Source organism: Apium graveolens, chromosome 10, assembly GCF_009905375.1.
Source record: "Apium graveolens cultivar Ventura chromosome 10, ASM990537v1, whole genome shotgun sequence".
NCBI lineage: Eukaryota > Viridiplantae > Streptophyta > Magnoliopsida > Apiales > Apiaceae > Apium > Apium graveolens.
The window spans coordinates 152,135,543-152,148,240 of NC_133656.1; the positions used below are offsets into that span (position 1 = coordinate 152,135,543).

The following is a 12,698-nucleotide window of genomic DNA, read 5'->3' on the forward strand; positions in this document are numbered from 1 at the left end:
TTTGGATAGAAGTCTAGGACATAGTTGAGACTTCCTAAAAATCTTTGGAGTTGGGTTTTATCTGTGATTTTATCGAGAAATTTTGTTGCAAAGGTTAGGGATCTTTCAATTGGTGTAACTGTTCCTTTTGATATGTAGTGGCCAAGAAATCTTACACGAGTTTGAAATAGGGAAATCTTGGATTTTGATATGACTAAACCATTTTTCCTAGATACATGACAGAAAGTTTTAAGGTGTTTGAAATGTTGTTCAATAGATTCTGAAAAAACTAGAACATCATCAATATATACTATACAGAATGTAGAATAGTCATTGAATATGTCATTCATAATCCTTTGGAATTCGTTAGGGGCAGTTTTGATTCCAAATGGAAGGACATTCCATTCATACTGTCCGAATGGGACCGTAAAAGCGATTTTATATCTATCTTTTGGGTGGATTTGAATCTTCCAAAATCCCAATTTTAAATCAAATTTGGAGAATATTACCGAATATCTTAATTTTTGTAAAAGGTCTTTTTTATTAGGTATAGGGTATCGTACCCATCTTAAGGCTTTATTTAGAGGCTTATAATTGATAACTAGCTTTGGTGTCCCACTCTCAATTTCAGCATTTTTGTTTACATAAAAAGCTGCATAGGACCACATGGATCTGGATTTTGATATGATTCCTTTGGATTCGAGATCGGTGATTTCTTTTCTGCAATGTTATTCTAGGTCGGAGTTCATTTGGATAGGTCTCGCTTTTGTTGGTATTTCCTTCTCATCAAAATCTTTTTCATAAGGTAAATCAATCATATGTTGTTTTCTATGCCAAAATGCATTTGGTAAGTCAGAACAGAGTTCCACTTCTATTTGTTTTAGTAATTTTAAGATTTTTTCTTTGATAAAGTGGTCTTGTAACTGCTTCTCAATCTTGTGAGAGGAAAGGTCTTGTTTTAGATGGGATAATTGTATCTGTTTGCCTTGTATTAAGGCATTTATCTCGTTATTATATATAGAATATGCCTTTATTGTATTGAGGTTCCTTGTTTTGGGGTTTTCAAGAAATGGGAAGGTAAGTTTGGTGTCATGGGTTTTGAAAGTAATACCTTCGTAGGTGACAGTATATGGGGTTATTAAATTGAAGAAAGGTGTACCTAAGATGACAAGATGATGTATTCCTTTAACTAGGAGAAAAGATGTCTTAATTTGGAAGGTTTTATTATTGATAGAGGCATCAACCTTACTAACTACATTGAGGTTTGAGTTATTAGCGGCGGTTAATTTTTCGTTGGTATGTTGATGAAATCGTTTTGGTATTATTTCTTCTTTAATGCAATTCAAATCTGCTCCTGTATCGAATAAGGCAATGATATCTAAGATAAAGTCATCTGAGAAGACAACTTTGACTTTTATGAGATATTTTCGGTAGGTAACTTGACTTAATTCATATAAGAATTCTTCATCTTGTTCAGGAGTATTGTTTAAACTGCTTAGTTGTTTTTGTTCAGTATTTTGCTCTTCTGCTTCACAAACTAGAAGGACATTTAAAGCTTCAGAATCTATCTTCTGTTGTTCTTTAAGGATTTTTAATTCTTCTTTGATTTCTTTGTGTAGGTCTTGTATTATTGGAACGGATTTCGGGTTGGGTTTTTGTTTTTTTTAATATTGTGGTTAAGTCATATGTAGTTTTTGTTGATGGGAGAATAAAAGGATTTTGTTCTGGTTTGGGTTCAATTGGTCGTTGGAGTAATTTTTCTAAGAGCTCTTTTCTTATTTGGGGATCAGTTATCTTTTCTATAATTTTGAGAGAATGTTCCTCATTTCTGGTGAGGACGTTGATTCGTTTGTCTTCAGAGGAGGAATTGTGAGAGGAAGATGAGCTTGTTGCAATCTCATCTATTTGAAGAGGTTCATCATTTCCAGACATTTCAGATGTCTCAGAGTCGGAAGATTCAAGGAGTAAAGCTGAGATTTTGTTGGATAGGCTTTCTTCTATGTTTAATTCTTGTATTTTCCTATTAAGTCTGCAGAATCTAGATATATGTCCTTTTTTCCGCATTTGTAACAAGTTATATCTTTATTGGTTGGTTTAGTAAATATATTTTTGTTGAAAGGTTTTTTTGTTGTAGGAAGGTTTATTGTTATTATTAAAGGAAGGTTTATTATAGAACAGTTCTGTTGATTTTTTTTAGAAATGTTTAGATTTCGTGAAAGACCTTTTCTGATATGGCTTGTATTTGCCATCACATTTTGTTTTTGAATAGATTTTGTTGGGATTATAGTCAAACTATTGACAGAAAGTACCTAATCCCTGCTTTGTTCTTTTCATTTCCCATTTGAGATGTCTTTGAAGTTTTAAATCTTGACAAATATTTAGGCCTTCTCGTTGTGTTTGGCTTATGAGTTGGCCATATGTCAGGTTTTTGTAAGGTATCGGGCTTCCGTGTTCAGTTATTAAAAAAGTTTTAACCCTTTCACTGAGTAAGGTTGGAAGTCCGGCTAAGAATTTTTCCTTCCAATTTGCATGGTTCGAGTCTTCTCTAAGCATGACTCTGGTAAGGAAAGTAGTTTTATATCTTTGGAAATCACTAAGTTTTTTACATTTGAGATTATGTAAAAGCTCAACATTCTTATCTCTCAGGTGAGAAGGGTCACCAATGAAGTGGTGTGTTATGACTAGAATGAGTTGTGCTACTGCTCCTTGGATAGGGTTTCCTTGTTCATCTAAAATGGGTTTTCCCTCTTCATCTTCCCTAATGGAATTTAATATTTCAAGATGATTTTCAGGGGTAAGGTGATAGTTCCACCAACCTTTTAATTGGCCAGAGAACCCTGCTATGAGTAATTCAGCTATAGCTTTGTCTGGGGTTCCTATTTGGGTTGTATAAGCATTGGCTGCCATGATCATTTGTTGTAAATGATTTAGAATATTATATTCAGACATTCCGTCTATATTCTATTCATAAACAGATGATGCATTGAATTTAGACCGGGTTAAAATTTCAGGTCTATTTTCAACTCCAATGTCTGGGGCTGTGAATTTTGGAATCATTTGTCGGAGGTCATGAACTTGGGGTATTTCATTTATGAAAGTATCTTCATCTAAGTCATGATGTATGACATTCAATTGTTTAGATGAAACACTGCTAGCAGCTATTTGGGTTGTGAAAGAGGAGGCTTCAAGTCTGCTAAGAAGGTCTTTGATGGCTTTAATGAATTCTGGTCTATTTTTTGAATTTGTTGTTGGCTTTGTCTAGATACTTGGTATGGCTTAAAGATGGGTTCTTGGTTATTAATACTTTTGGGGAAATCTATTGTTTTTTAAATTCGGTCTTCTATTCGGTTTAGTTGACTTCCTATGCTATTTAGGTGGGTGTTTATGTAATTAACAACAAGGATCGTATTCCTAGTATATTTTAGTATGTCATCATCTGGTCTCTTGATGGTGTGTGCCTCGATTTTTTCACTATTAACTGTTAGTGTGACAGTTCTAAAAGGTGGGTGGTGTGATTCTATAGTTCCGCTACTTGTTTCCCATTATTTCTGTTTTTGGCTCATGCTTCGAGTGATGAGGTTTAGGTAATTTGTGAATGGGAAGAATAAGTTTTGGTCAGAGGAGTAAATTTCCAACCAATCAAAGAATAACATTTGGATTTTGTTTTGGTTGAGAAATTCATAATAAATTTCTTGAAGTTGTGTCTTTTGTTCTTTGAAGTTGGTAAAAAACCAATTTCTTTTTTTAGTATTTTGGGGAGAGTAGAACTCTTCACGAAGAAAAGTTTTATTGATTTGAAATTCTATTTCAGTCACATTTAGCTCACTTGGCATTCCCATATTCTCAGTTATAGCAGAGAAGGTTGGGGATGTTGGTGATGAAGGGGAAACCGTGTTTTGGTTTGGTGGTAATTGACTTTATTTATAGAAACGGTGAGGTATATTGGAAGAATAATCCACACCACCCAAAGAGGTATTGGATATATCTGATGTAGAGTATCTTGGTCTTGAGGAAGTGTTAATGATATAAGGGATTTAAGAAATCCTTCCTAAATTTAAGGTTCTTGAGGAAGCATCAGAATATCGAGAACTAATAAAAGGGGCTCGGGATGATCGATCAAATGCAAGAGTGACTCTTCCATTGTCATCTTGGTGAACTTGGTGTATTTGTGTGTTTGGTTCTAATCTTTCCAGTAATCTAGGGCGAGCTACTCCTTCTAAAACCCATTCAGTGGGAAGGGAAATGTCATGCCATTTTATGGATCGAGGAATGATCGTGTTAGACCTTGAAAGATCAGTTTGAAGAAGGATGGTTTCTCCTTTGACGAAAGCATTTTTATGCCCATCATCACCAATGGACATTATTGCTTTGTAATGAATTCGAAAGATTAAAGCAACCGAAATTGATCCTTCTAACATTTTATAGTTGTAAGTTTTAACTTGGAGTGTCATGCTATGGATAACATTCTTGTCTTTAAGAGAAATGGATAAATTTGGATAGCAACTAAAATAGATGGGTCTGTTACATAGACTTGATTCTATGGAACTTAACAGAGAGTCATTGAATTCAAGGAATCTAGCATCTCTTAAAATGACTAATATTGAGGTGTCTAATCCTTCTTTGGTTAAGGGGCTTAATTCCTACTTGGACTAAACCTATATGGATGTAATTGTATGATTTTGCTAGTTTTTCTAGGGAACTTTTGGTGAGAAGGTGAATTGTTTCGAATGATTTTGATAGGTGTATGTCCCTTTCTTCGGTTTTGATGGAAGAACTTGAACTATACCATTTTGTATCATAAACTTGGCTTTTTGGGATTTTTGGGATGTCCCAACGCTCTATTGCATTTTGGAGGTTTTCGACGTTAGTTTCCTCACTATATGTAATATTTCTTGAGTCTGACGTACTAGTGGAAGAGTTTGAAAGAGATGTGTAGTTCTGCAGAATACAGAATCCATTATCTAGGTTCAAAAAAGACGTAGGCTAAGCTTTTGCTTAAATCCTAGAGAAAACGGATTTACTGCCTCCTATGGACTTATAACCGATAAACTAGGCAAAACGACTCGGCAAGGGCTTAGCTACAAAAGTTAAGAACTAAGAACAGAGAAACAGTAGGCAACAATATTACAACAAATATTAATATAAACAGTAGGGAGAGTAATATAGTAAGACTAAGTATATATATATATATATATATATATCTTGACATTCATACTGTTCAGTAGTTAAGACATATTTATAAAAAATCTGAATAATATTCATAATAATCCAATATATAAAAATTAATATATATTTTTTTGAATTTTTTTTAGCCAAATCGAGACGAGCTCGAGCCAAACATGCTAAAAACTTGGCTCGACATCGTTGTAACGAACATATTTTTGTGTTCGAGCTCGAGCTCGAGTCCTTTAACGAACCGAGCCGAAACAAGACCTTAACGAGCTGAGCTCAAACTTGTTCGGTTCGCGAACAACTGCTTAGTTTATGAGCATTGGTCAAACCTGCAACTCCTAACCACTTGACTGAGAGGTGACTCGAACTTGGTTCATTATTTGAAAAAAGCATGATAGATGCAAAGTATGAAGCATAATTAAACTAAAACGTCAACTCTATGGACATGTTATTAGACAATCAAGTCTGAGTTCATATGAGTCACCGAGACCTTAAGTATAAGAATCGACGAGATGAAACACAAAGGTGAAGAATGATGACGTCAATCAAAAAACCTGATAATGGGCAAGCAGCTTGGTTACCGGGGGAGCTGCATTAACAGAGATGCAAAGGGATAGGGTGAGCATAAGAATGCGGCAAAATCCAGAATCTTCGACTTGTTGTACTAGATTCACGTAAACCCGAGCTACATAATAAGAATAGCTCATTCTTATCTCCAATACTCTAATATTTGTTCCTATTTGTCCAAGGTGCATTCTGATAAACTTGATAGAAAGGGTACTACAAACAAAACAAATCAAAGAGGTACATTAAAGCACAGGCATTCCATTAGTACACGACACAGGATCAGTGGTGAAACCCAGGCACTTGACAAAACACATAATAAGTCAAATCAAAGCACAGTTTGTTTGTCTAACAATTAATTTATAATACATGGAACAAATTAATTCTATATTCTCCCGGTAGTTCATGGGTGCACACTAAAAGAAGCATTAACCTTGAATCATATGAAAGTCAAGAGGTTCTTTTTGAGTGTATGATTTGAGCACTTGATAAAACTTTAGAGTATTTCAACATCGCTTTTGTCACTGTTACTGCTTTATCTTCTTCTATATCTCCACTATACTGGATTGTCATTTTTTTAAGCGAAGGAGAGTGAGCGAGTATAAACTTTACTAGCTCCAACTCAGCTCTTGAACAACTGAAATGACTGAAGATCACAATTTCAAGCTGATCAAAGATGCAATCTTCGGAATCCTCTAACCGATAATTCTTGAAATTCCCTTCACCAGCATCGTAGTTCTGTCCGGTCTAATGATAAATAAAATAAAATAGATTGTCAAATAGTAGCTATAAATTAAATACATAGAGTTGAAATATATATAACTCACCCAGATATGTAGCCTACACAAATTGGGAGCAAGGAAATTGATAGGGAAAGTCTCGTGCAACGTTTTAGGGTCAACTTCTCAAGCACAGGACAGTTGAAAATGCTTTCTCTGAATTTAACGAAGTTAACAGCATGTTCTATTACAAGATTTGTGAGATAGGTGTACTCTCCAAATGCTGCTTTAGAGGAAAACCGAACCCTTGTAAGGTGCAGATCAGTCACGGCTAAAGAAGATAAATCATGTGCGAGATATTCATCACAATTAGAATTATCCACAATAAGTTGTTTGACACCTTTTCTTGAGAATACCGGAATCCACTTTTTAATGTAATAATGGATTATTTGATCATCACAGCCTTTAAGAAGCCTAAGATGAAATTTGACAATGGGACCATTGTGGAGTAGGAGCACTTCATTTATCACACCAAGAAATCGATGCGCATATAGCTTTGAATTATGATGATATTGATTAATTTTTTGCCTCACGCAGCAAATGAACTGATCGTCAAAGATTAGCTGAGGAATCGTAGTCCAACAATACCTCCATTTGGTTGACAAGATACTGGTTCTGACCGCATCTCGTACAGGCAGAAAACATAGGATATTTTCTTGTATGTTTGGAGGCATCTCACTAATTATATCTTTCTTAATACAACTGACTGTTCTCGTACTGGATTCTGCCATTGTCTTCTGCAATGAGAAATTTGTAGCCTACATAAGTTTATTAGATTCATCTAATAGATGATAACTACCTCTATTCTATTTTATCTATGAGTATAAAACCAATAATAAAATAATAACTAAATATTTGAGATTTTTCGGGAAAAGTTTTGAGAATCCTAAAATTCTATTAAAATTGAGTAAAATTTTGCATCCTCCAACAATTCAAAGTATATGTATATACGTGATGTTTCATAAATTTGGTTAAAGATATTTTTATATTTTATTATTTAATGCAAACTATTCAACCTTGGAGCAACTCCAATGCATGCCTTATATAATAGGTGCTATAGCTAATATAGATTTAAGTTTAAAAAAAGATCACTCTAATGCGAAGTTATAATTAATGTGAGAACATGACAAGTGGATGATTGATTTAAAGAACACATCACACAAGATAGAAAAAATGACAAGTGAATGATCAATTCAAACTAAAGACCATACATTAAAATAGTTATTCTTGCCCCATCACCGATCGATATAATAAAAAATAGTGATGCAAATTCTGACAGATTCGGAAAAATTTATTCAAGAAGGAATAAGGGGAACTTAGAAAAATAAATATCTTTTCTAATCTGTTAAAGATTTTGGAAAAAGATTAGATTACCTTATAATAATTGGGAAATATCATACATATCCCATAAATTATGCAAACCAAATATTTTCCTTGTTTTAGTTCCTACAAGTTAGGGGCAATTTCTTGGAGGCTACTCCAGATGCCTATATATTAATATTCTAGCATTGTAATTGGGAGGAGGGGATTAATATTAAAAATACTATTATATGCTTGAGTGCGAGACTTAAGTTTTCTGGGTGTGATTCTTGGAACCTAGGTGTGAGACCTAGTTATCCTTTTCATTTTTTCCTATTTATAATTAAGAATTCTGTTCACCCCTATTTTGCTATTTACTATAACATTTTACTAAGATCTAGCATCAGAAGTGCAAATTGCATTGGATCTGGAAGAATATTTGAATTTATCAAATAGTAAGAAAGTTGGTATTTAGGTGAAGGATACCACAAGAAAATTTCTCAACAACCCGCCAACAACTAAAACTTTTCCGAACCAGAATCGAGAATGTGTGAAAGCGAAGAATGTTGATAACAGTGATCGTTGCTTTTGTTGCAAGGGAAAGGGGCATAAAGCATATCAGTGTCCCACTAGAAATAATCTCCACATTGCGGTGGAATCTAAAGAACAAGGTGATGACGAGGATGTCAAAAATTCCCAACAGTTTATTGCTGATGACTTGGTCGATTCAGAGGAAGATACTTCCCTGTCCATGGTTATTCGACGTATTCTTGCAGCACTGAGAGTGAAAGAACTTGATTGGAGAAGAACCACAATCTTCCAAACTCTCGTAACCTGTGGAAAGGACCTACTGAAGCTGGTTATTGATGTTGGCAGCTACATGAATGTAATTTCTTCTTCCGCAGTTGAACGACTCAAACTTCCATTGGAGCCTCACCCGCAACCGTAACTAATCGTTGCTTAGTTCCCATTAGTTACGGCAATTATAGAGATTGTATTGTTGTCCCTATGAATGTCACTCACATCTTATTTGGTCGACCTTGGTTATTTGATTGTGATGTTTATCATTATGGGAAAGAAACACGTATCACTTTATGTGAAAGGGTAGCGATATTACACTTCAACCTAAAAGTCATGATGAGTTGAAGAAGATGAAGGTCAACAACTTAAATGTTGGACGGAAACATATGGACAAGAAGGCTTCCAGCCTTAAACTTAAATCACAAAAGTCTGATCAACAACCAAAAGATGAGAGGAAAGTACTCCGATTGCTTACAAAGAAAAGGTTTTTGCATGAAAGTAAGGAATGTGGGGCTATTTATGCGATGGTGGCAAGAAAAGTGGACCAAGATATAAACAACGCATCTAAAACTGTGCCAAAAGAACTCAAAGAACTGTTGGAAGATTTTTCAGATATTTCTCCCGATGATCTTCCTGGTATTTTACCTCCAATGCGGACTGTGCAACATGCCATTGACCTTGTACCGGGAGCTCAACTTCCTAACTTGCCTGCTTACATGATGAATCCTAAAGAGCGTGATGAATTAAACAGACAAATGAATGATCTTTTGGCAAAAGGATTCATAAGAGAAAGTTTAAGCCCCTGTGTTGTTCCGGTTCTTCTACCACCAAAGAAAGATGGAAGATGGCGTATATGTGTAGATAGTCGAGCAATCAACAAAATAACAGTCAAGTACCATTTCCCGATTCCTCGCCTTGACGATTTGCTAGACATGATGGCTGGTGCTACCGTATTTTCAAAGGTTGATCTAAAAAGTGGTTACCATCAAATTCGAGTTCGGCCTGGGGATGAGTGGAAGACCGCATTCAAAATCAAGGATGGGCTCTATGAGTGGTTGGTAATGCCTTTTGGTTTGTGCAACGCACCTAGCACATTTATGAGGGTAATGACACAAACTTTACAACCTTTTATTGGTAAATTTTGGTAGTATATTTTGATGATATATTGATATATAGCAAGAACAAAGAAGAGCATCTTTCTCATCTAAGGAAAGTGCTAAGAGTTCTGCGAGAAGAGAAACTTTACATCAACAAGAAAAAATGTTCTTTCCTGACCTCTAGTGTTATATTTTTGGGTTTTGTGGTATCTGCCCAAGGTGTTAAAGCTGACCCGAAGGAGATTGCAGCAATTCCGAACTAGTCAGCACCTCAAACATTACACGAGGTTCGTAGTTTTCATGGTATGGCTACTTTTTATCGACGTTTTATTAAGAGTTTCAGCACTATAATGGCCCCCATAACAGATTGCATGAAGAAGGGACAATTTAATTGGTCACCGGCAGCTTCTATGACTTTTAAAAATATTAAGAAGTGCATGACTCAAGCTCTCGTATTGCAACTACCAGATTCTCCAAAGTGTTTGAGATTGCTTGTGATGCCTCACATGTGGGAATTGGAGAGGTTCTAAGCCAAGAAGGCCACCCAATAGCATTTTTCAGTCAGAAGCTTAATGATGCAATGTTAAAGTACACTACCTATGAGAAAGAATTTTATGCAGTGGTACAAGCACTTCGGCATTGGCGTCATTATCTCATTCATAAAGAGTTTGTTTTTTACTCTGACTACGAAGCCCTGAAGCACATTAATAGTTAGAAGAAATGAACCATAAGCATGGAAAATGGGTTGAGTTTCTACAAGAGTATGCTTTTGTCATTAAACATAAGGCATGGGTGGAGAATAAGGCCGTAGATGCGCTTAGCCGAGTAATATATGTGTTGAACACAATATCAATGCAGGTAATGGGTTTTGAAAAGTTGAAAGATGAATACTTGATAAGCAAAGACTTTCGGGATGTTTATAATGATATGACAATGGGACGACATCAGGTACATACCAGTTTTTCTGTACATGATGGGTATTTGTTCAAGGGAAATCGTCTTTGCATACCTAGTACTTTTATTCATGATCAGATCATCTAGGAGTTACATGGCCGCGGGCATTTCGGAAGGGACAAGACTATCTCCATGGTTGAGGAGAAATTTTATTGGCCAGGTCTTGAGCACGATGTAGCCGTTGTAGTTGCGCAATGTCGAACATGTCAGATGATGGCTAAAGGAACAAGGAAGAATACAGGATTGTATATGCATCTTCACATTCCTAATGGACCATCCACAAACTGATGGACAAACGGATGTCATCAATAGAAACCTTGGCAATCTCTTACGCTGTCTAGTTGGAGATAAATTGACAACTTGGGTCCAGATATTGCCAATGACTGAGTTTGAGTACAATAGCTCAGTTAATTGAACTACTCGCCGCAGTCCTTTCGAGATTGTGTTAGGCATGCAGCCTAATAAGCCAGTTGATTTGGTTCCGCTGCTGATATCAAGTCGTCCTAGTGCAGATGCGGAGGCCTTTGCTGAACATATTCAGCAGATTCATGTTGATGTGCGTCAAAAGATTGTAACGAGTAACAGTAATTATAAAATTCAAGCAAATTTTCATCACAGACATACTAAATTTGAAGTGGGAGATCAAGTTATGGTGGGTATCAGGCCTGAGCGTTTTCTAAATAGCAAATATAAGAAGCTTCAGTACAGGTGTGTCGAGCCATATAAAATCATTCAAAAGATTAATGCAAATGCCTATATTGTGGATCTGCCAAGTGATATGGGAATTTGCAAGACCTTTAATGTTAAAGATCTTAGTCTTTATCATGGAGGCATCATCAATTCAGCAGTTGATTCAGTTCCTCCCGCTCGTTTACCACCAACTTCAACTGGTCAAGACAAAATTGAAGATGTTGTAGACACTACCATTGTTAAGACTCGTAATGGCCGCTATCAAAAATATCTCGTCAAATGGAAGGATAAACCATGGTCTGATTGTACATGGATTGTAACCTTTATGAATAGTACCATGCATTTAACTCGTCGGAGTCGAGTTTTTCCAAGCCAGGAAGAAATGATGCAAATTCTGACAGATTCGGAAAAGTTTATTCAAGAAGGAATAAGGGGAATTCAGAAAAATAAATATTTTTTCCTAATCTGTTAAAGATTTTGGAAAAAAATTAGATTATCTTATAATAATTGGGAAATATCATACATATCCCATAAATTATGCAAACCAAATATAATCCTTGTTTTAGTTACTACAAGTTAGGGGTTTTTTTCTTAGAGGCCACTCCAGATGCCTATATATTGATATTCTAGCATTGTAATTGGGATGAGGGGATTAATATTAAAAATACTATTATATGCTTAGTGTGAGACTTAGGTTTTCTGGGTGTGATGCCTGGAACCTAGGTGTGAGGCCTAATTATCCTTTTCATTCTTTTCTATTTATATTTAAGAATTCTGTTCATCCCTATTTTGCTATCTACTATAACATTTTACTAAGATCCTGCATCAAATAAGAGACAAATTAAGGTGGCATGTTCCTACGGTATGTGGTAGTGGTACACTAGATTAAACTTATGTGTACAGACATCTCAGCATTAACATTGGAGTATACAAACACAACTCATTTTTTGGTGTCAGAATTCAGAAAAATGCAGCGAAGCGAGGACTTTTCGGTTATCAAATGTATCCTCAAATCCCACGCATTCTTTTGTTTAAATATATTTACATCTTTAAATATTTTACTTAAATAAAAGGCTCTAATATATTTTTCAAGACGCATGCCCAGACCCTATCCTTCAATTTGAAGAAGTACATAAATAACTATCAAGTAAAGAGCATAGTTGTGGCCGTATTTTCACTTAATGTCAAAAAAATGACCAAATTTTTAGATTCTTAAAAAGTTATAAGCCTTTGTTTTTCACCTTTTAAAAGAGTGTCTACTGTCAACTCTCTCTTTCACATTTTACCGTTAATTACTAATTAAGTCTATGAAAGTAATATTTAATTGTGGCCGCGCGTCGGAATATATAACGCTGTGTTGGGT

At 35.4% G+C, this 12,698-nt stretch overlaps 1 protein-coding gene across 1 annotated transcript; it reads left to right on the forward strand.

Moving 5' to 3' along the window:
• The first annotated feature begins 10,411 nt into the window (after positions 1 to 10,411).
• LOC141691154 (uncharacterized) lies at positions 10,412 to 10,933 on the forward strand. Its single transcript, XM_074495894.1, has 2 exons — positions 10,412 to 10,639; positions 10,733 to 10,933. The coding sequence occupies exons 1-2, from the start codon at positions 10,412 to 10,414 to the stop codon at positions 10,931 to 10,933; spliced, it is 429 nt and encodes a 142-aa protein (XP_074351995.1).
• The last annotated feature ends 1,765 nt before the right edge of the window (positions 10,934 to 12,698 follow it).